This window comes from Notechis scutatus, chromosome 1 (assembly GCF_049901735.1).
Source record: "Notechis scutatus isolate UNSWTSFEM ecotype Mainland chromosome 1, rNotScu1.2, whole genome shotgun sequence".
NCBI lineage: Eukaryota > Metazoa > Chordata > Lepidosauria > Squamata > Elapidae > Notechis > Notechis scutatus.
In genome coordinates this window covers 334,369,717-334,394,611 of record NC_142009.1, presented here as the reverse complement: position 1 = coordinate 334,394,611, position 24,895 = coordinate 334,369,717, and the positions used below count along the sequence as shown (strand labels likewise).

Below are 24,895 nucleotides of genomic sequence, written 5' to 3'. Positions count from 1 at the left end.
TACTTCCCCAAAGTAACACTGAAGGTAAGTAACTGTGATAGCCGGGCACGCGTACGCAGCACGCGTTAGGTGCACACACAATTAGCGAACCGGTTGTAACACCAGGAGAATCCCACTCCCGTTTACGTCCACAATAATAAACGATTATGTTAAAAAACAAAACAAAATCATCTTGACAATAACAGCAGATACGTTTTTGAGAAAGTCAACTCAAGATGCTTTCTGGACTTCGTGCTGTCTGCTTGGAAACCAATTCTGGATTTTCTGCTTGTGGTAGGGGGAGAAAAAAAATGAAACTTTGATTTTGGGTTTTGCTCCTTAGATAGGGTTCTTTTTATAGAAATAGGTAGTATGTAATTATTGTGCAAAAGTAAAAAGTGGAAGCTCTGTTGTTAACTTATTCCAGGGGTGTCAAACTGACGGTCCGTGGGTTGGATTTGTCACCTGCAGGCCATGCCCACCCCAGCTTCGCAAAGGGGAAAAAAACGTCACGAAACATCATGTGACAGCAACGTGACACAGCAAGTTTAACACCTGGGCCTTATTCCATTGCACTAAAAAGACTCAGAACTCAATGCTTTCTTTTCATTTCCCTTTTTACCCTACACGTTTTTCTCTTCCCTTTTTCCTTCCTTACTTCCCCATTATTTTTCTTTGTATTTTGTACTTTGATAAACCAATACAAATTTGTCGGTCAAAGAGAACGTCAACCCAAGAGAGAGAAAGAAAAGACAGGAAATGTCTCGTATACCTTACCGGATCTTAGTTGCTTGATTCGTCCATTGCTAGCACTGGGGTCAACAGGCAAGAAATCCTTAAACCAAGTGATCTCTGGATCTGGATTCCCGCTGGCCGCACACAGCATCGTAGCTGTCCGCGTACGTTCAACCACCTTCAGCTGAGGGCCCATGTCAATGACCGGGAATCCAGGAGGCAACTGGTCCTCTGTTGAAAGCCAGCAAAGAAGAGAAGGGTTAGAATCCTTGGATGTATCAAAACAGAGTGTTTGTGTGATGACCCCCGGGCGTGGCACAAAGGCAATACAGTCAGATGATCAATAAGTCTCCCTTTATTAGCTCCAGCTTTGCCCCCAATGTCCTGGTTATCTTCTGGCTGGAGAAAAACTCTCCCAGGAACAGCCTTTGACTTCATAGAATTAAGTCCAAAACATGGTCAACACAAACTGCAACTATAAATCCAAACAAGCCAAACTGAGGCAATTAGTTTGGCAGGGCAGGAGCAAGAATTCCAGACGTGAAGGCATGGGAAAACTCACATGGTTGGGAAGGCACCCGGAACACAGATAAGCAATGACAACACAGGATAAAGTCACATTTGCTCCCAGCAGCAGCCGCAGTCAGCATTCAGTTCTTTTAAACTCTCATTCCCAGGTGTGACTAAGGAAGGGAATCAGGGCCCTTTCCTTCCTGTAGGCCAAGCAACCCACCTTGCTCCCTTCTCCGTTCCTCCCTGCATGCCCTAGGAGGAAGAAGGGGTAGGCCTGGGTCTTCCTCTGAACTCCCTCTCCCTTGTTCTATCTCTCTCCTACTCTGCCCAGATGGACTTTGCCCTTCCCCAGCCTCCTCCACAGCCCACGGAGCCACACTCCCGCTCCCTGTCAGCTGTTCATCTTCCTCCTCGGATTCAGACTCTGACAGGGGCATGACAGTTTGCCTGGGGTCAATCCCTGCTTATCTGAGTGCTGGCTGAGTTTTAAACTACAGGTAGTCCTTGACTTACAACCACAACGGAGTCCAAGATTTCCGTTGCTAAGAGACATAGTTGTGAAGCGAGTTTTGCTCCATTTTATGAACTTTCACGCCACAGTTATTAAGGGAATTACTGCAGTTCTTAAATTAGCAACACAATTGTTAAGTAATCTGGCTCCCCCATTTTGTTTATCAGAAGGTCGGAAAAATGGATCACTGATGACACTGCAACCGTCATAAATATGAGTCAGTTGCCAAACATCTGAATTTTGATCACATGACCATGGGAATGTTGCAATGGTTGTAAGTGTGAAAAACAGTCATGTCACTTTTTTCAGTGCTGTTGTATCTTTGAATGGTCACTAAATGAACTGTTGTAAGTCGAGGACTACCTGTACCAAGGGAGAAAACCACGCCCCACTAACACTGGCAGGGCAAGCTGCTGCCTAGAAACCCTGAGCAAACCCCACATATACGGCCAACCGAGCTCACAGGGAGCAACCTGGAGTATGACCAAGTCCTTGACTTATGACCTCAATTGGGATCAGTGTTTCTGTTATTAAGCAAGGTGGTTGTTAAAAGAGTCACTAGCTATTTTTCATTTTTTTTTTGCCACGGCAGATAAGCGAATGACAGCAGTTGTTAAGTCAATCATGCCGTTGTTAAATGAAACCGGCTCCCCCCCAATTGATTTTGCTGGTTGGAAGCTGGTTGGAAAGGTCACAAATGGGGGGTCAGTTACCCCATAGTCCCTTGCAGGGTGAAGTCTGGGCAACTGAATGGAGCTGAGTGTCTACTGGCCGGATGCCGTACCTGTCACCAATGCAGAGTTTTGTTCGGCAGATCTATTCTCATTGTGCCCCAGAGAGAGAAATATCTGCCTCTACCTAGGATCGAACTCACGGCCTCCTGATTGTGAGGCGAGGGTTCCACCTCTAGGCCACCGCACCACTCGGTGGAACCATTGTAAATGTGCACCTGAATTGTGATCGCGCGTCCATGGGGATGTTGCACAGGTCATGAGTGCAAGAATAGGTTGCAAGTCACTTTTTCAGTGCCGTTCTAACTTCCCAACAGTCGCTAAACAAATGGTTGTAAGTCAACGACTACCTATATTAGTGTTACGCCTCAATAATATTATCTCGGGCGAAAGACCAGATCTGCACATAATAATAAACTAATACTAATGTTAAACTAATGCATTACTAAACCCAGTAATTTTCTTAATGACTGCCTTTAGATTAGATTAGATTGATAAGAGTTGGAAGGGACCTTGTAGGTCATATAGTCCAACCCCCCCACCCAAGCAGGAGACCCTACACCGGTGATGGCACACGTGCCACAGGTGGCACACAGAACCATTTGTGCCAGCACGCGAGCTGCAGGCAAACTTACCTCACTGCGCATGCGCATGCTTCACAGCTGATTTTCGGCCGGTTTGAGGCCTTTTTCGGCCTTCTAAAGGCTTGAGGAAGGCTTCTGCAGGCCGAAAACTAACCTACCTACCTGCCTACTGGTATCTACGTCCATCCATCCATCCACCCAACCACCACCTACCAGTATCTATCTACCTACCTACCTACCAGTATCTATCGCTACCTACCTATCTACCTACCTCCATCCATCCACCTACCTATACATCTACCTACCTACATCTACCTACCAGTATCTATATTCATCTATCCATCGGTATCTATACATCTATCTATCTATCTATCTATCTATCTATCTATCTATCTATCTATCTATCTATCTATCTACCTATCTACCTATACCTACCTACCGGTATCTCCATCCATCCATCCATCCATCCATCCATCCATCCATCCATCCATCCACCCATCCATCCATCCAATCTATCTATCCACTTATCTACCTACCTACTGGTATTTACATCTATCTATCTATCTATCTATCTATCTATCTATCTATCTATCTATCTATCTATCTATCTATCTATCTACCACCTACCTACCTACCGGTATCTACATCTACCTACCTACCTACCAGTATCTACATCCATCCATCCATCTAATCTATCTATCCACTTATCTACCTACCTACCAGTATTTACATCTATCTACCTACCTACCTACCAGTATCTACATCCATCCATCCATCCATCCATCCATCTAATCTATCTATCCACTTATCTACCTACTTACCGGTATCTACATCTATCTACCTACCTACCTACCAGTATCTACATCCATCCATCCATCCATCCATCCATCCATCCATCCATCCAATCTATCTATCCACTTATCTACCTACCTACCGGTATCTACATCTATCTACCTACCTACCTATCAGTATCTACATCCATCCATCCATCCATCTAATCTATCTATCCACTTATCTACCTACCTACCGGTATTTACATCTACCTACCTACCTACCGATATCTACATCTATCTATCTACCTACCTACCTACCAGTATCTACATCCATCCATCCATCCATCCATCCAGAATCTTTCTATCTGTTTATTATTAATCAGGTACATCTCTCTATCATCTATCTATCTATCCTACCTAAGAGCAGCTCATAATATCTCAGACTGAAAAAACAATGCTGTGCCTCCCATTGGCTGGCGGTGACGTCGTGCTTCAAAGCTTCACTCCCAGCGAAGCCCCCTTTTCCCGGCCTGACCCCCCCCCTGCTTAATTTTGCCAACTAATTAATCTAGCAAGGAAGAGGAGGGGGAGGGGGGCTTCTGAACAGGCAGGGTGTCCATTATGATGAGTGTGTGGGCAGTCTTCGGGAAGGCTTACAACCCCCCACTTCTGACCGGAGCCTTTCTAATTAAGCAAAAAATGTTGATCTGGTGCCACGTTGTGCAAAAAATTCCTTCGAGTTTAATTAGCACCCAAACCCAGCGTGGCTGGGGGACAGGATCATTTGAAGATGCGGTCGGGGAGGTGGCAAATGGGCTTCCCCTGGGGGAGAGGGCTCAATGATTGAAGTGGCCCAAGAGATGGGCGCTCCGTTGCCTCTAATGTGGACAACCACAATAACAAAAAAAACCCAAAAAAAACCAGAAGTGGTTGCTTCCCGGGAAGCCGTTGGTGGAGTTCTCTACAAGGAGCACTGCTCAGCCAACAAAGCCAAGCCTGATGGATCACTGCCTGATTGGGGCAGGGTAGAAAAAGTGAGGAGGACAGGTAGTCCCCTTGAATTACAACAGAGCCCCCAAAACATGCTTATATGACCTGGATTCGAAGTTGTAGGAGTCAAGGTCATGTGACCTCATGTTGGGTGTCAGGCAACTGACCTGCATTTATAGTCATTCACAGTGTTCCACAATCAAGTGACCACAATTTAAATCAATCATCTATCATCTCTATCTAATTTTTATCTATCTGTTTGTCTGTCTGTCTATCTCTGTCTGTCTGTCTATCATCTATCTATCTATCTCTATATCTATCGACCTATCTATCTCTCTTTGTCTTGTCTATCTATCTCTATGTCTGTCTGTCTGTCTGTCTGTCTGTCTGTCTGTCTGTCTATCTATCTATCTATCTATCTATCTATCTATCTATCTATCTATCTATCTATCTATCTACCTATCTATCTACCTATCTATCTCTCTTTGTCTTGTCTATCTATCTCTATATCTGTCTGTCTGTCTCTCTATCTCTATTTATCTATCCCTATATCTATCCCTATATCTATCTGTCTATCTGTCTGTCTGTCTGTCTATCTCTATCTATCTATCTATCTATCTATCTATCTATCTATCTATCTATCTATCTATCTATCTATCTATCTATCTATCTATCATCTATCTATCTATCCCTATCTATCTATCAGTCAGTCAGTCTGTCTGTCTGTCTGTCTGTCTATCCATCCATCCATCCATCCATCCATCCATCCATCCATCCATCTATTGATCTGTGTATATTTATCTGTCTATCTGCTTATCAGCTCTGTCTCTATCTAATCTTCATCTGTCTATTTGCCTGCCTGCCTGCCTGCCTCTCTCTCACACACACATCTGTCTGTCTATCTACCTATCATGTTTGTCCATCTATCCATCCACCCACCTATCCACCCACTCATCATCCATCCATTTATTTTGCTAAAAACCATTTATTTCCAACAAAATCTGCCCATTGAGGAGAATGAGTTCAATAAACAGTTTCAGACTCACTTAGCAACCATGGGGATTCACTTCAAGACTGCCTCAAAAAATGTCATAAAATCGAGTCAATCACGTAATGGCCCACTTAACAACTGGCACGGCTTAATGACCATAATTGTGGGCTCAACAACGGTCGTAAAAAAAAATGTCATAAAACCGAGTCACTCACATCACGGGTCCCCTTAATGACTGGTGCAACTTAACGATGGCGGTCATAAGTCAAGGGCTATCGGTAAGCAAACAGACAGACCCAAAGGTCCTCTCTCTTTTTTTTTTCCCAGGAGGCCACTGGACTTTTCTGGTCTTTCTTTTGAAGACGTTTCGCTTCTCATCCAAAGAAGCTTCTTCCGCTCTGACACACAGACAGACTAATGCACTCCACCCTTTCTAATTAAAGTCACAGACTTTTCAATAAATGAATGCTTAAGAATTGGTGTCTTCGGGTTATTTTTAACAAACGTATCACAAACAGGTCGATTGGTCTCCTTTGGCGCATAACAACAACAACAACAACAACAAAAAATGGGGAGAGCAGATTTCGGTGGAAGAGAAAACACCAGAGGTTTGCAAATGCCCCTAAATTAAATTCCAGATCCTGCGGTCCCAAATGCATGCCTTTGCGAAGAATTTATTGCCTCTGCAAAACACGGCTGCAGCCTGTAAGGAGCCGGGGCGGTGAGCGGCATTCAGGAAAGCAAAGAATCGATTGTAGAAATGACCCCCATCCTTTCCCGTCCATAGGATGAGGAAAATATGTGCTGCTTGGATGTACGTACAACGGACACGTACAATGGATACGAGCACGGACACGTACGGGCGCTGGTAATCACGTGGAAGTATTATTTCCGTGTTTCCCCCAAAATAAGACCCTGTCTTATGGGGGGTTTTTTGCCACCAAAAAAGGCATCAGGTCTTATTTTTTGGGGGGGATGTCATCTACTGGCTAACTGTCAGGGCTCCAGCAGTTACCCCCCATTTAAATCATGAGTCTCGAGCCAAACTTCCAAAACATCAAAGGGATTTATTGGGAGTTAACATGTCCGGCACTGCCTGGGTGTAGCCGACTCTGAAGTACATAATTCATTGTCACTCTTGAGCCTGGTTTTCCCTCCCACCCCTCTGGGTGTATCCTAATTCATATCCTCCAATGGGACACATCCATAGTCCAGAGTCATCCATCATGCTCTCCAGTTAGAATTTTGCACCGTCACCTAGAAATTATCTTTGAAAAACTATTTATGGAATGCACTTTCGGTTTGCAAGCTGCCGCACTGCTCCCCCCCTCCCTTTCCGTTGGCAACTCTAAAAAGACCAGAGAAATGTTTTATGAGTTGACACTAACCTCACTTGCACGAGTCTTTTCGCTCTCTCTTCTGCGGCTGGCAAGGCTTTCCTGAAGGCCTCTGCAGCCGATAACAGAGCTCAGGATCGATCCGGAGTTTTGTTATCAGCTCTAGGGGTTTTCAGGAAAACCTTGCTAGCCTTGCCAGCTGCAATGAGCCAGCAAGGCAGGGGTCAGGGGTGTGCCAGGCCTGGCTACAACTGTCCAAAGGTAAGTAGTAGGGTAGCTCCACACACACTCATCCCCACCCTCGCTTAATTTTTACCCGTCCACTATGGAGTGGGTGGGGGTCTTAATTGGGGCTTATTTTGGGTGGGGTAGGGCTCATATTGGGTGCGCGTGTAAAAATCAAACTAGGACTTACTTTCAGGGTAGGTTGTATTTTTGGGGAAACAAGGTGCCACTTTAATAAACCCTAGGAATTCGAGGTATTTCTAGCAGGACTATCAAAATCTGTAACCGCTTTGTTCCTTATGCCACCCATCTGGCAAACTTGCAAAATTTGTTTCTCTCGCCATGTACGCACATGTACACATCTGAATTCAACTGTGCTGTTTCTCCGTGTCATATACTATAGATGGGTATCTGCATAACGTTGTGTTTATTTATTTGTTTTGTCGTGTTTATATTAGAGGCGGAGACCCTATGACAGCTGTATGAAACGTAATTTTATTTTAAGGAATGCTGATTAAAGTGTACATTCAAAGAGACAATAAAGTTCTTCTAAGTCTAAGATCACACTTGGAATATTGCAACCAATTTTGGTCACCAATCTACCAAAAAGATGTTGAGACTTTGGAAAAAGTTCAGAGAGGAGGAGGATTAGGTAGGTTTGTTGTAATAGAAATGGCTAGTTTATATTATTGCATAAAAGTAAAAAGTTGAGGTTTGATGTTATTATCTTATTCTACTGCACCAAAGGGAATAGGAAGTCGATGCCTTTTCGTCTCCCCCTTCTTTTCTACACTTTTCTCTTCCTTTTTCCCTCCCGTTTTCCCTATTATTCGCTTTTGTATTTTACATTATAAACTATCGGCAATTAAAAGGACTGACACGGTAAATTGATGACCACCTGTAATAATCATGATAAAATCCACCCCAAATTTAGCTTATTCAGCATTTTGAAGACAAAAGGGGTCTTAATCAAGATGCCCCATTGAAGGAGATTCACAAGTGGGTTTTTGAAAAGCCATAAAATGTATTTTCTTAGGCAAATTCCCAAACTGACATTCAGAAAGCAAGCGCAGACACTGGAATTATTTGGTGATGCTCCTAACAGGCTCGTAATTTTTCTTCTCTACACATCTCGTTTCCCCTCTCCCTCCCTCCCGTATTTTTCCTATTATTTGCTTTCGTAGTTCCGCATTTTACATTACAAATAAAAACTTGTAAAATAACAACCATCAGGACTTACAACCATGATGGGCAGGCTCGGTTGTATGTTGAGGCTGTAATGCACTCAAGAGGCAACGAGATTGCTTCCCTTGGTTTGATGACTTCCAGATCTGTGTCGGAAACTCTGGAGTGCTGGAAACTCACGTGCCAACGTGCACAAAAAGATATCACCTCTGGGACTGGCTGCTATCTACACACTCGGTTGCCTTCTCTGTGGCAATCCGTGCCACGCTGTTTTGTTCCAAGCTCTCTGTTAATGCCAACCGTTGGCTGTCGGTGAGGATTTGAATGCCACCTCCTGTCGCGCATCCTCCAAGTCTTGGCAATGGGCCAGCGGGATCCGACTCCTCTCCAGTCCCCCACCGCGCCCCGGGTGAGTGGCAACCTCATTTGCTAACCAGAAAGCCCCGGCAATTAACATGCCGCTTAATGAGGCCTTCCAAGCCCAGCGTGGGAGTCGGGGAGAAACTGCGCGAGGCAGCGTGGCGTCGCCTGCATAATGAGCGTGCAGCAGCTGGTTGGGGCAGCGTCCTCTTGTCAAGTGGTCCCCGCTTCGTTGACACTCTCCTGTTTGCCAACGGCAACAGAGCGGCAATGGTGCGGGCCTTGTGCGCTCGCCGGGAACCCTCTGTGGATAAACTAGGCGCACCATCTGGCTTGTGTGCCGATCCAGGGCTTGTCAAACCATGGTTATTAGGAGAACACCCCACCTCCCTCCTCTCTTTTCAACTCTTGTCTCTGCTTCTGCGTCACTATCTATCTGTTAGGAAACACCTGCTTCCCTGTGCCTTTGGGCCCATGTGAAGCACACCTGTTGGGTTGGACATGGCTTGCTGTCGCTTTTGTGAGGGAGCCTGGTTGCTTTGTTGCATTTTTTTTTACCTCACGATTGTTAAAATTTATGCACCGCTCGTGTAACCGTTTGTGAGGCTGTTTCTCGATGGAATGGGCAGCGGGAAGGACCTTGAGCAACAGGAGAAAGGAGGAAGAACCCGCCAACAGAAAAGGCAGATAAGAGAAACAGGAGTCTGGTTTCGGAGCTGTAATGTGAGAAAACGACTCTGAGCAGAGTTCCCAAACCTTTTCCTGGTTAGTAGCCTAGAGAAGGGGAATTGGGGGGAGAGGGGAATTACTTGGTGGGAGGGGCAGACATACATGTAAGCGTGTGCCTGCATGTGCCTGTGATGTTCGTGGCGACGCTCATGCGAGGGAGGCCGCAAGTGCCCGCAACGAACCTCACGCGAAGGGGGCCGCCCACCTGTGACGAGGCTTGTGTGAGTGGGACCGTGAGCACCAGTGAAGACTCTCGTGTGAGTCGGGCTGAGAGTGGGTGTGGCAATGCTCAGGTGAGTGGGGCCGCAACCACCCATGATGCTCGCAGTGATACTTGCACGAGTGGGGCTGTGCGTGCTCTTCCGGCCCAGTGGCAATTAGGCCACGACCTGGTAGTGTGCCGTGGCCCACAGTTGGGGATCCTTGACTTAGAGGTTCTTCTCATTAAGGAGAAGGGAGGAAGTGGAGACGTACATTCAGACTTGCCAGATTCTGTTACAGGTAGTCAGACAACCGGTAACAGATAATCAGAGTTGGAAGGGACCTTGCAGGTCATCTAGTCCAACCCCCTGCCCAAGCAGGAGACCCTACACTATTTCTGACAGATGGGAGTCCAATCTCTTCTTGAAAGTCTCGAGTGATGGCGCTCCCACAACTTCCGAGGGCAACTTCTGTTCCATGGGTTGATGGTTCTGTCAGAAAGTTTCTCCTTATTTCCAGGTTGAAAAAAGTAGTATTGCTCTATACGATTTGGGCTTTGCAGCTTGGCCTACCTCAAAGGGCTGGCCCTCACAGCCTCCATTTACTAGGAACAAGAGTAGAAAGAGGGCCAGGGAATTCTGGGAAAATAAAATTGAACCAAAGCATCCCTATTGGAGAGCCAACTTGGTTTAATGGTTAAGGAACCAGGCTAGAAATCAGGAAACAGTGAGTTCTAGTCCCGCCTCAGCCATGAAAGCTGATTGGGTGACTTTGGGCCAATCACCAGTAGACTGGGAGTTCTAGTCCTGCCTCACACACAAAGGCCAGCTGAATGATGTGAGGCCTATCATCAGATGACAGTGAGTTCTGGTCCTGCCTCAACCATGAAAGCTGGCTGGGTGACTCTGGACCAATCACCAGGAGACGGTGAGTTCTAGTCCTGCCTCAGCCATGAAAGCCAGCTGGGTGAGTCTGGGCCAATCACCAGGAGACGGTGAGTTCTAGTCCTGCCTCAGCCATGAAAACCCGCTGGGTGAGTCTGGGCCAATCACCAGGAGATGGTGAGTTCTAGTCCCGCCTTAGGCGTGAAAGCCAGCTGGGTGAGTCTGGGCCAATCACCAGGAGACGGTGAGTTCTAGTCCTGCCTCACAGGAGATGGTGAGTTCTAGTCCGCCTTGGCAGCAGCATGCCAACAAAAGTCCTGCCTCAGCATGAAACCGCTGGGTGAGTCTGGGCCAATCACCAGGAGACGGTGAGTTCTAGTCCTGCCTCAGCCATGAAAGCCAGCTGGGTGAGTCTGGGCCAATCACCAGGAGATGGTGAGTTCTAGTCCCGCCTTAGGCGTGAAAGCCAGCTGGGTGAGTCTGGGCCAATCACCAGGAGACGGTGAGTTCTAGTCCTGCCTCAGCCATGAAAACCCGCTGGGTGAGTCTGGGCCAATCACCAGGAGACGGTGAGTTCTAGTCCTGCCTCAGCCATGAAAGCCAGCTGGGTGAGTCTGGGCCAATCACCAGGAGATGGTGAGTTCTAGTCCCGCCTTAGGCGTGAAAGCCAGCTGCGTGACTTTGGACCAGCATTCTCTCTCAGTTCAACCCACCTCACAGGGGGGTTGTTATGCGGAAAATTGGAAGAGGAAGGAGAGTATTCACTACATTCACCCCTTTGAATTACTTATAAAATAATAATGGCGAAGTATGGGTGAAAGAAACCAGGGATTTCAGGACAAAAAAATGGGGTTTTTGTCCTGTTCTCCCCCCCACCCCGTGTCAGGGCTCCTTTGGTCTTTTTAGCTGCCACCCCGCAGTGGGTGGGGGACACCGCAACATTGATGCAGTGCCTCTCCTCCTTCTGCCACCTGGAACGTGAAGTGAACTCGCGGAACCAGGAAGCCCCCGTGTGCGGGAATATCAGGTGTGGGAGGTAGCTGGAGACGCAGGCGACGTGCGAGAGCGATGATGCTTCGAAACCCAGATTGCCATCCTTCCACACATACAGATCTTTACATAGCCCGGATCGCACCTTCTGGGCATGAGTGGGAAGGAGCGACAAGCACGGCGGTTTTGGGCATAAAGCAGGGGCGTCTGTGGAAAAGAGCGGAAAACAGCGGGGCTCACCCGATCAAAAACCGTTCCTTGCCTTGACACGCGTTGGTAGAAGGAATGCAAAAAAATTGCGGGGGGGCAGAGGAGGAGGATCAGGAGGGAGCCAGTAGCAAGGAGACGGGGAGGGTGGGACAGGGGAGGAAGGCTCAGTGGGTTGCTGACCCTCACCCACTTCGAGTGGGGGATGCAATGAAAAGAGCCTGACAGAGAGAAAGATGGTGGGCTAGGATCAGGGGTCTCCAACCTTGGCCACTTGAAGACTTGTGGACTTCAACTCCCAGAATTCCTCAGCCAGCAAAGCCAGCGAGCCCATCTGTCTCCCTCTCTGTCTCTCTCTCTCTCCTCACCTCCTCTCCCTCTCATGATTATCTGACTTCCAAGGTCCCTTCCAACCCTAGAAAGTTTGTTTCTATGACCTCCAAGGTCCCTTCTAACCCTAGAAATCTGTTTCTATGACCTCCAAGGTCCCTTCTAACCCTAGAAATCTGTTTCTATGACCTCCATAGTCCTTTCCAGCCCTAGGAATCTGTTTCTATGACCTCCACAGTACTTTCCAGCCCTTTGAATCTATGATTATCTGACCTCCAAGGTCCTGTCCAAACCCTACAAAACTGTTTCTATGGCTTCCAATGTCCCTTCCAGCCATAGGACTCTATGATTGTGTGGCCTCCAACATCTCTTCCAACCCTAGAAATCTATGTTTCTATGACCTCCAAGGTCCTTTCCAACCTAGGAGTCTATGATTATCTGACCTCCAAGGTCCCTTCCAACCCTAGAAAACTGTTTCTATGGCTTCCAATGTCCCTTCCAACCACAGGACTCTAGGATTGTGTGGCCTCCAACAACTCTTCTAACCCTAGAAATCTATGTTTCTATGACCTCCAAGGTCCTTTCCAATCCTAGGAGTCTATGATTATACAACCTCTAAGGCCCCTTCCATCTTTAGGAATCTACAATTCTATGGCCTGCAAGGTCCCATCCAATATCAGGAGTCTATGATTCTAGGACCACCAAGGTTCCTTCCAACCTTAGGAGTCTATGATTTTATGCTTTTCAAAGTCCCTTCCAACTTTGGGATAGCTAAAAAGTGGCCAAGCTGGAGAAACACAGCAAAAAAATGTAGACACCCCTTGTTTTATCTTGGTTGGTATCTGATGGCAGCAATTTGATATAAAATTCAGCGGTGCAAATTTACTATTCTATCTCCCCCCCCCCCCCCCGGATCAGAAAAAAGGGAGAAGCAGATCGTAATGGCAAACTATAACTTTTAAAGTAGATTCCAGCCACAGACAAACCTACATCAAAATACATGTCTACCGTACCCCATTCTGAGCTGCAAACATATAAATATTTACTCTGATGTAAACCACAGCTACCCTGTTTCCCTGAAAATAAAACCTAACCAGAAAATAAGCCCTAGCATGATTTTTTTTTCAGGATGCTCGTAATATAAGCCCTGCTCCAAAATAAGCCCCAGTTAAGATTGTCAGACAGACGGATACATCTGGAACTGTATTTCCCTGAAAATAAGTGTCAGGATTCCAGCAGTTACCCCAATGAAATCATGAGTCTCGAGCCAGACTTCCAAAGGATTGATTGGGAGTTAACAGGTCCGGCACTGCCTGGGTGCAGCTGACTCTGAGACACATCATTCATTGTCATTGTCAGCCTTGACCATGGTTTTCCCCCACCCCTCTGGGTGTATCGTAATTCATATTCTCCAACGGGACACATCCATAGCCAAGAGTGATGAAATCATGGTCTCCAAGTAAGATTTTTGCGTGGAAGAAACTTCAGTCACCTCCCTACAATCTCTGAAAAACTATGCACGGAATGCACTTTCAGTTTCCAAGCTGCCGCACTGCTCTTTCAAACCCCTTTCTCCCCCCCCCTCCCTTTCTGTTGGCAAGTATAAAACGGCCATAGAAATATTTTATGAGTTGATAATAAGACCTAACCGGAAAATAAGTTCTAATGCCTCTCTCGGAGAAAAAATTAATATAAGACTCGATCTTATTTTCGGGAAAACACGGCAGTTTTCCACAGGCATAAAGTGGGCACCTCTTCACACCAGCCCTGATTATGCTGGTTTTAAATAGCAGCATTGAGTCTGATCGTTTGCATTTTGAAGTAATTTCAGATTAAGAAGCGAAGTTTTCAACCTCCGAAGGGCACCTGCCAGACACATGAAGACTTATTCATTCAAAGGGTTGTTTTTTTTTTTGTTTACCTCTCAGAACGGTCAGTTTGGCATTGACCGTGATCTCCGCCACCGAATTTTGGGCAACGCATTCGTAAATGTTTTCGTCTCGGGGCGTCCGGAGGGGTTGTATCCTCAAGACCGCTCCGGCACCATCGTCGTATTCAATGGTCTGGATCGGGGAGAGAAAGAGAGGAAGGAAATTAATTCCATTTAATTAATTAAAGAGGAGATCCATCCATCCACCCACTCTTCGCACACAGCCATTGTCCTGGGTCTCTGTGTCTGTCTGTGGGTATGTTTGTGGGTGTGGGTGTATAAAAGCCACCACAATCTTTGCCACAGACCAACTTCCCAGTGTGTATGTGTGTCTGTTTATCCATCCCTCTTTGCACACAGCTCGTTTCCAAGAAATGTGTGTAAGTGTGCATAAACAAAAAATTCCACCATCTTTGCAATGGATCAGCTTCCCAGGAATGTACGTGTGTGTGTGTGTGTGTGTGTGTGTGTGTGTGTGTGTGTGTGTGTGTAAAAGCCATCACAATCTCTGCAACAGATCAGATTCTCAGGAACGTGTGTGTGTGTGTATGTGCGTGTGTGTGTGTATAAAAACCACCATACAACTAATTTCCAAGGAATGTGTGTAAGTGTGCATTTTAAAAAACCACAATGTTTGCAACGGATGAGCTTCCCAGGAACGTGTGTGTATGTGTGTGTGTGTATAAAAACTACCACAATTGTTGCAACAGACCGGTTTTCCAGAGCTGAGTGTATATATGTCTATTTATCCATCCCTCTTTCCATACAGCTAATTTTCAAGGAATGTGTGCAAGTGTGCATAAAAAAAAAAATTCACAAATTTTTCAATGGATCAGCTTCCCAGGAACATGTGTGTGTGTAAAAAACCACAATCTTTGCAACAGACCAACTTCCAGAGCTGTGTGTCCGGAAAGCCAGGTTCATTTCATAAGCCCAGCAAAATACTTCATGAAATTGGGCACGGTCCCTTGCTGACTCACTTAATGACCGCATCGCTGAGTGACAGAGATTCTGGTCTTCACGTTGGTCATAAGTTGAGGACAATTGTAGTTTTGCATCCAGCCAACTTCATGACAGTGGGTTTGGTGAGGTAGGGATTTTATTTTATGAAAACCGGTATTGGTAAAACTAAAAGTCCGCGGAACCAGAAGCCGCGGCCGGCTGTGAAAAGGGACTAGATTCTCTGATCTCTTTTTTTCTTTCTTTTTTTGGAATTCTTCCAGAATCTCCCTCCGGCTTTTTGGGGATGGGTGGGGGGAGAGGGGCAGATGAGGACAATTAACCCGTGGAACAACTTGCCACCAGAAGTTGTGGGTTCTCCATTACCGGAAGTTTTTAAGAAGAGATTGGACCACCATTTATCTGTAATGGTATAGGACAGTGATGGCTAACCTTTTTGTCGTCACGTGCCGAAAGTGCGTGCGTGCCTGCAATGCACGCATGACCCCCTCCCACTCGCCCTGCCACCCTGTACATGGGCACGTGACTCCCCATGCTCCCCCTGTGCATGCACGCCTCAACACACACACACCCCCGGTGCCCTGTTTTGGGCCTAGTAGGCCAGCCTGAAGCTTCCTGGGAGCAAAAACAGGGTGCTGGGAGATGCATCCCCCCGTGGCCCGTTGTTGCTCCCAGGAGGCTGCATGGAGGCCTACTAGGCCCAAAACGGGACACAGGAGCCTGCCCCGCACCCCTGTGCTCCCCGGCCCCCGCGCATATGCGGCAGGACACCTGAAAATTAGGTGGCTGACGGGAGGGTTGCACGCATGCATGTTGGACCTGAGCTGGGGCAACGGCTCGCATGCCCGCAAAGAGGGCTCTGCGTGTCACCGGTGGCACGCGTGCCATAGGTCCGCCATCACGGGTATAGGTTCTCCTGTTTTGAGCAGGAGGTTGGGCTAGAAGCAGGGGTGGGATTCTACCAGTTCGCACCTATTCGCTAGAACCGGTTGTTAACATTCTAAGCAGTTCAGAGAACCGGTTGTTAGAAGAAATTACTGGCCTAATCCTGTAAGGAAGGCAGGAAGGAAACATTCTGGTGTTGCTTACGGAAACTGCCTCTCCGTTAACCCTTATTACATTCTTGGCAGGACTAGACTTCCTGTCTCAGGAACTTCTCTGGAGTTTTTTTTCCCCCTCCTTTGCTGGTACTTTGCTTGTGTGGAGTGACCATTCAAAGTTACAATGGCACTGAAAAAAGTGACTTATGACCCTTTTTCACACTTAACGACTGTTGCAGCATCCCCACAGTCATGAGAGGCCAGGTGAGGAGATGCGTGCCTCGGTGTGAGTGATGTTGAGTTGGCCATGCCCAGTCAATAACATGACCACCAAGCCACGTCCACCCAGTCACATGACCACCAAGCCATGCCCACGAATTAAGCCACGCCCACAGAACTGGTTGTTTAAAAAATCTGAATCCCACCCCTGGCTAGAAGACCTCTAAGACCCCACCAACCCGATCATTCTGTTATCTTACCTCAAACCGCTGTGAGTTCACTTTCTTTCCCTTCTTGTTCCAGGTGACGCGGGGTTTGGGGTCTCCTGTCGCTTGGCACACGAAGGACGCCACTCCTCCCGACACCCCGATCTGGTCCATGGGGTGCTTGATGAACTGTGGAGGACCTGTGGCCACCGGGGAGGGGAGGGGAGACAGGGGAGAAATAAAAACAACACAGACATTAGATAAGTTGAGGGATTGCTTTAGCAGACTTCTGCCACCCGATCATTTCATTTATCATCAATTTATTAGGGTGATGTAATCCTTTTCAGCTGTACCAAGAAGGCTCTACGCCCGTTTGCACTCTGATTCAGGTGATCCTGAGGAGACAGATAAACCTCCAAGTGGCCTCAACGACTCTTTAAAAGGATGCAAATGACCAGCTGTCTGCAAAGAGTATCAATCCTTCCATCCTCCACCATTCAGCCCGAACTGAAGAAGCTTCTTGGATGAGGATCAAAATGTTTTCAAGGAAAAAAAAATCCCAAGTCCAGTTGCCTTTTTGAGAAACAAAAAAACAAAACATCCCTTTGGGAACTTGCTTTGGTTTCTTAAGGAAATCAGCCAAGATCTCATGGCTGCTCCAAGGTGCCTCAGCTGACCTCCCGCTTTTTGAAGCAAAACGTGGCTCAGCTAAGGCTTAATAAATCTTCTAAAAATAAATGTGAATGTTAGATTAGAAACCGCAACCTGTAATAACAGCCAGCACGCCTTAATCACACTTTCCCCCACATCATAGCTTGCCAGAATAGAACTGTTTACATTGCGTGCTTAAGAGCTTCCATCACGATACACCGAGCTGCAGATGGTCCAAATCTTTCTCCAGAACTCATCTGTAGATATTCTCAAGACATCCAAGTCATGGTTATCCCAAAGGTGGCTTTTTTTTCAAGAGGCAACTGGACTTTCTTGTTTTTCTTCAAAGACATTTCGCTTCTCATCCCAGAAGCTTCTTCAGCTCTGATTGGATGGTGAGGAACGGAAGGATTTATGCTCCTTGCAGACAGCCGGTCATTTGCATCCTTTTAGAGCAGGGGTCTTCAAACTTGGCAACTTGAAGACTTGTGGACTTCAACTCCCGGAATTCCTCCTCCAGTCATGTTAGCTCAGGAATTCTGGGAGTTGAAGTCCACAAGTCTTCACGTTGCCAAGTTTGAAGACCCTTGTTTTAGAGGCCACTTGGAAGTTTATCTGTGTTCTCAGGTCATTTGCTGTTTCAGGTTTTTCTTTGAAGACATTTCTCTTCTCATCCAAGAAACTTCTTCAGCTCTGACTGGATGGTGGGGAATGGAAGGATTTAATGCTCCTTGCAGACAGCTGGTCATTTGCATCCTTTTGGAGGGTCATTGAGGCTACTTGGAGATTTATCTGTGTCCTCAGGGTCACCTGGGTGGTGCTCCTGGTTCCTGTAGTCTGCAGTGTCCCCGTCCCCCCCCCGGAAATCCATTCATTCTTCCACACCATTCAAAGGCTGTATAGATCTCCAGATGTTTAGCTATGCAATTTGGGATGAACACCCTTCAAATGGTGCGGGGGAATGGATTTCCAGAAAAACAACAACTGCAAACTACAGGAACCATTTGCACTACTCTGGTGACCCTGAGGACACAGACAAACCTCCAAGTGGCCTCAATGGCTCTCTCAAAGGATGCAAATGACCAGCTGTCTGCAAAGGAGTCTAAATCCTTCCATTCCCCACCATCCAGTCAGAACTGAAGAAGCTTCTTGGATGAGAAGCGAAATGTTTTGAAAGAAAAACCTGGAAAAGCACATGACCTGAGGAGGAGGAGAAGAGAGAGAAAGAGAGAGAGGGAGAGGAGAGAAGAGGGAGAGAGAAACTCAATCTGTACAATTACCAGCTTCGAGAAACCTCCAAGTGGCCTCAATGACCCTCTAAGAGGATGCAAATGACCAGCTGTCTGCAAGGAGTATAAATCCTTCCGCTCCTCACATCCAGTCAGAGCTGAAGAAGCTTCTTGGATGAGAAGCAAAACATCTTCAAAGAAAAACCAGAAAGTCCAGTTGTCTCTTTAAAAAAGCACCTTTGGGACTCCAGAACTCATGCAGGTTAGTAGCTAAGATGCATCTTTGGAACCATCAACCTTGACAAAGGCTGAAAATATATTTTCCCCTCAAAACATATGTGTCTGAACTCTGTTTCCCATTCGAGAATGGAAGAAAATGGGACGACGTCAGCCAATCGTATGCCCACAGCGATAAGCCAGCTCACTGTTTCTCAAACTAACTTAAGATGTGCGGACTTCATATCTGAAGGACCACAGATTCACTTAATGACCAGAGTGATTAATTTAACACAGCAAAAAATATATATTGTAAAATTGGGTTGGCCACTGTTTATATCACCTTCACCATGTTAATAAATCTCTCCCAAAAGTCCATGTCTTTTAATTGTGTTGACATGAATTGTCAGTTCACATTATCAAATGCTTTCTGTGCGTGCTTCGTAATATTCCAATGTGTTAAAAATTATTTTCCTATTCTCTTTAATTGGTCTCAGGTTAAAAAAAACATTTTGATCTGAATGGATAAATTGATTTGGAAATCTTCTTAATCTTTTCACAATTATTGAAGCAGATATTTTATAATCAGCATTCAATAGCAAAATCGGTCTGTAGTTTTTTTTTATCTGCTGCAAATCTGAGTCTTCTTTTGGTATGAGAGTAATATATGCCTCTGTCCACGAATTTGGTACTTTTGCTTCTGATGACAGTTCATTAAATACACCCAACATTGAAGTACTTAGATCATTTTGTAAGTTTTTGTATAGTTCTGCTGGTAGCCCACCCAGGCCACTTCTCTTTATTGCTTCAGTTAATTCCACCTTTGTTATACATTCATCCAACGTTGTTTTGACTGTTTCAGGGTTGGCCATTGTGATGGCCCACTTTGCAACTGTCAGGATTTTCAGCTGGGTAGAAATAATCCCCGTGTCAGGGCTCCGGTGGTTTCCCCCATTTAAATCATGAGTCTCTAGCCAGATTTTCAAAGCTTAAAGAAGATTTATTAGGAGTAGACATGCCGGTGCTGCCTGGGTGCAGCCGACTCGGAGACACATCATTCCTTGTCACCCTTGACCCTGGTTTTCCCCAACCCCCTGGGTGTATCATAATTCATATTCTCCAATGGGACACCTCCATAGCCAAGAGTCATCAATCATGCTGTCCAGTTAGAATTTTGCACAGCAGAAACTTCGGTTGCTTGGAAACTATCTTTGAAAACATTTATGGAATGCAGTTTCGATTTTGCAATTATGATATTCCCCTCTCCCTTTCTGTTGGCAACTCTAAAAGACCAGATAAATATTTTATGAGTTGACACCCCATCTTACAACAGTTCATTTAACGACCATTCGAAATTATAACAGTAATGAAACAAGGGACTTATGACCATTTTCCATCTTCTCAAATCCGTCGAAGATTTGCATTCATGACCATTCTTGTGACCTTTTTTTGACTCCCCTCTCCCAGTGGACAAGCTGATGTGTGGGGTGTCAAAACCAACCAAGCCCTCCCCCAATTAGAATGAGTGATGAATTTTACCAGTACAGATCATCCTCCACTTACGACAGTTCGCTTAGTGAATGTTCAAAGTTATGACCCCAGAAAATGTGGTTTATGACCGTTGTTTACACTTACGACCGTTGCAGCAGCCCCCGGGCCACGTGACTTACATTTGGATGCTTGACAATTGATTCACATGTATGATGGACGGTTGCAGCATCCCGGGGTCATGCGATCCCCTTTTGCGACCGTATCTGACAAGCCAAGTCAATGGGGAAGCCAGATTCACTTAACAACCGTGTTACTCAATTAACAAACTGCAGTGATTCAGTTAACAACAGTGGCAAGAAAAGTCATAAATTGGAGCAAGACTCACTTAACACATTTCTCACTTAGCAACATAAATTCTGGGCTCCATTGTGGTCGTGAATTGAGGACTACCTGTATTTAAGCTGAAGCACATATTTTCCCTTTCTTTCTACTTTAAACTCTGTACTGAATAAATCAGAATATATCTATATCTATATCTATCTATCTATCTCTATCTCTATATCTATAAAATTTACCTGCATCCATTAAGACCATTGCTGGTCTCGACTCCTTTCAATGTATTTATTCATAATCTCCTCCAGCTGCCTTTTGCTTCAGAGTTTCTGTCTCCTTCCCCAGCCCCCCAGCCCAGAAACCATGGTATTTTAGTTTTAAAAATAAATAAATAAAAAACCCCAAAGATGTAATTTTTCTCTCTCTGGCTGCAAGATCTCCAGAAAGCCATTTAAAATTGCCCTTCTGGATATTATTTAAAGGAGTCAAACGGGCTCAGTTTCTTCTTATATCATTTGGGGAGGGGGGAAGGACTGGAAGTGCATCTAGAAAGTTAGCCTGATGAGTTCCCCCACCCTTTTTTTATGACCCCTTCTGGCACACCCCAAAGCGTGTTCTGGCCTTCCCCCAAAATTTAACATGGCTGCCACGTGACACTGAATGCAAAGTTTTGACACGTCCCGAAGGTGCTTCTCCGAAAGGCAACTGACAAAGAATAGAATAGAATAAAGAATAGAATAGAATAGAATAGAATAGAATAGAATAGGGAATAGAATAGGGAATAGAATAGGGAATAGAATGGAATAAAGATAGAAAAGAATAGAAAGTAAGGATAGAATAGAATAAGAAATAGAATAATAGAATAGAATAATAGAGAATAGAATAGAAGTCCCCAAACTTGGCAATTTTAAGACTTGTGGACTTCAGCTCCCAGAATTCTGGGAGTTGAAATCCAGAAGTCTTAAAGTTGCCAAGTTTGGAGACCTCTGCAATAGAATAATAGGGAATAGGGAACAGAATGGAATGGAATAAGGATAGAATAGAATAAAAAATAGAATAGAACAGAACAGAATAGAAAATAAGGATAGAATAAAAAATAGAATAGAATAGAGAATAAAAATACAATAGAATAGAATAATAGGGAATGGAATGGAATAAGGATAGAATAGAATAAAAAATAGAATAGAATAGAATAATAGGGAATGGAATGGAATAAGGATAGAATAGAATAAAAAATAGAATAGAATAGAGAATAAGGATAGAATAGAATAGAAAATAAGGATAGAATAAAAAATAGAATAGAAAATAAGGATAGAATAAAAATAGAATAGAATAGAATAATAAGGATAGAATAGAACAGAATAAGGACAGAATAAGGATAGAATAGAATAAAAAAAGAATAGAATAGAATAGGAGGGAATGGAAAATAAGGATAGAATAGAATAAAAATAGAATAGAATAGAATAATAGGGAATGGAATGGAATAAGGATAAAATAGAATAAAAATAGAATAGAATAAAAATAAGATTAGAATAAAAATAGAATAGAATAATAGGGAATATGGACTAGAACGGAATAGAATATAGAATAGAATAATAGAGAATAGAATGGAATAAGGAGTAAGGAACAGAATAGAACAGAGTAACAAAGTTGGGAGGTACCTTGGAGGTCTTCTAGTCTAACCCCCTGCTCAGACAGGAAACCCTCTACCATTCCAGACAAATGGTTGTCCAATCTCTTCTTAAAAACTTCCAGTGTTGGAGTATTTAGGATCAGTAGGACCAGCTGGGAAGCCGAAAGGACATCCGTGCGAAGGATGGGGTTGGACTAGCTAGAAGACCGCCACAGTCCCTTCCAACTCTATGATTCTGAGCTGGCATCCACAAGCCACATCTCTATGGTTTCTCAGGGATCTCTATGGCTGAGGCACCATTCACTGAGTTGGCCTCCTAGGAAAATATTGTATTCCGAGGTCAAGACTGAGAATATGCTATTACTGGAAGTTTGGAATTAAAATCACTGGAGCTACTGACCAAGGGGATCCTGGGGACTCATTTCAGGAGACAAAAGGGCAGAGATTCCTCCCATGCGCTCCTGGAAGGAATCCAGTTGTCCCCAACAAACACAAATACACACACACATATACCAATGGCGTCTGCAGAAAGAGTAACAAGTCTAATCTTGATTTCTGGAACCAGCCCTACTGGTAGATCAATAACTTGCTGAGTAGCTAGATAATCCTCAAATTATGACCACAATTGGGACCAAGATTGTATGTCACAAAGTGTGCTGCCACAATCATGAACACACCCCGGGCGTAAGGGGGTCTTTATTAAGGCTTCCAAGCCTGAATTGGTATTCCTCAGGAATTCCCTGGGGTTGCACCAGATCCAACCCAATACTAATCCTCAAGTCAATGGAGATTCTCAGTCATCCAGGTCACGGCTGCCCCAAAGGTGCTTTTTCAGGAGGCAACTGGACTTTCTGGTTTTTCTTTGAAGACATTTCGCTTCTCATCCAGGAAGCTTCTTCAGCTCTGACAGGATGGTGGGGAATGGAAGGGTTTATATTCCTTGCAGACACTTGCAGTCATCTGCATCCTTTTAGAGGGGCACTGAGGCCACTTGGAGGCTTATCTGTGTCCTCAGGGTCACCTGAGTGGTGCAAATGAGTGTGGAGCCTTCTTGGGGCTGCTGAAAGGACTGTGCTGTGCAGCTGTGCTTTCTGCAGGATGGTTGTAAACCAAACTGTTTTAAGTCAAGGACTGCCTGTAATTGGAATAACAGCTCTGGTGTGTTGCCTAAATGAGTGTTTCTTAACCACAGCAACTTTAAGAGAGGAGAGGAGGGGAAAGGAAAGGAAAGGAAGAAAGGAGGAGGTGGTGAGGGGAGGAAGGAAGGAGAAGTAGGGGAGTGAGGGAAGAAGGAAAATGAGAAGGAAAGGAGGAGGGAGGAGGGAGGAAACAGAGAAGGAGAAAGAAAGGAAGGAAGGGAGAAAGAGAGGGAGGAAGGAAATAGAGGGAGGAAGGAAGGAGAAGGAGAAAGGACGGAAGGAAAGAAGGGAGAAAGAGGGAGGGAGGAAATAGAGAAGGAGGGAGGGAGGAGGAGGAAGGGAGAAAGAAAAGGAGAAGTATTGAAGGGAGGAAGAGAAGGAGAAAAGAAGGAAGGAAAGAAGGGAGAAAGAGGGGAGGGAGGGAGGAAATAGAGGGAGGAGGAAGGAAGGAGAAAGGACGGAAGGAAAGAAGGGAGATAGAGGGGAGGGAGGAAATAGAGAAGGAGAAAGGAAGGAAGGGAGAAAAAGGAGGGAGGAAATAGAGAGAAGGTGGGGAGGAAGAGAAAGGAGAAGAAGGAAGGGAGGAAGGAAGAGAAGGAGAAAAGAAGGAAGGAAAGAAGGGAGAAAGAGGGGAGGGAGGAAGGAAATAGAGAAGGGGAAGGAAGGAAAGAAGGGAGAAAGAGAGAGGGAGGGCGGAAGGAAGGAAATAGAGAAGGAGGGAGGGAGGAGGAAGGAAGAGAGAAAGGAAGGAAGGAAGGAAGGAAAGAAGGAGAAGCAGGGGAGGGAGGGAAGAAGCAGTATGGAAGGAAGAAAAGGAAAGAAATAGAAGGAAGGAAGAAGGATGGAAGGAAGTTAGTAAAATGAAGGGGGGAAAGGACCCAAATTTCTGGGGCTAAGCAATTTGGTTGTAGGTAATGTCACAAGACTGGGTTCAGCTCGAAGAACAGCGTTTCTAGTCCTCATTGTGTGCTCCGAGGCATAAAATCCAGGTTCCTCCGATCCTTGTGGGCCACCAATCCCCTCCCGTCGTCGTTTCTTCTGGACCCCGCGAGCCTCTCGCCTCCCTCCCAGCCTGCCTTAACCCAGGCCCAAAAGGGCAGCCTTCCAACCCTTTGGGAGCTTTGGGAGGCTGATTCCCGCCCCCGCCCCGCCTCAGAGGCCGAGGGACGTTGGCGGTGGGAAGAATAGGCCAATTTATTTCCCGTTCCCTTTGTAAAATGGCCACAAGCCTTCGTGCTATTCAGAGCCCCTCCGAACAGGCCTTTCATTGTCTGGGAGATTTTTCATTCGCTTTTAGCTCCTGGAGGCGACAGAAGGGCACCCAGCTGCCCTGCTTGAAAGCATAAATTGTTTGCCGTGCCCGCCAGCGCTGTTTTGCAGGCGGGAGAGACGGATTCGGCACCGCGCATTGTCCGGTTCTCCTGTGCACAGAGCGGTTGGAGGGGAGAGGAAGGACAGAGAACCGCTCCGTTCGCTCGCGAAGCAGCCCGAGATGCGCCTGGCCTTCCCTCCTTGCTTGGCGAGGTCTTAGCTGGCCAAACAGAAGCGGCTTTTATTTTTATTTTATTTTCCCAAGGGCCCCCTCTCTCCATC

The 24,895-nt window shown here is 45.7% G+C and overlaps 1 protein-coding gene across 1 annotated transcript in view; it reads right to left on the bottom strand.

Moving 5' to 3' along the window:
* PTPRS (protein tyrosine phosphatase receptor type S) overlaps positions 1 to 24,895 on the bottom strand; it is a 265,570-nt gene that overhangs the window by 165,223 nt on the left and 75,452 nt on the right. Inside the window, 3 exon segments of the mRNA XM_087952781.1 lie at positions 757 to 945; positions 14,177 to 14,318; positions 16,665 to 16,810. Of these exon segments, the coding sequence (XP_087808907.1) occupies positions 757 to 945; positions 14,177 to 14,318; positions 16,665 to 16,810 (477 nt within the window).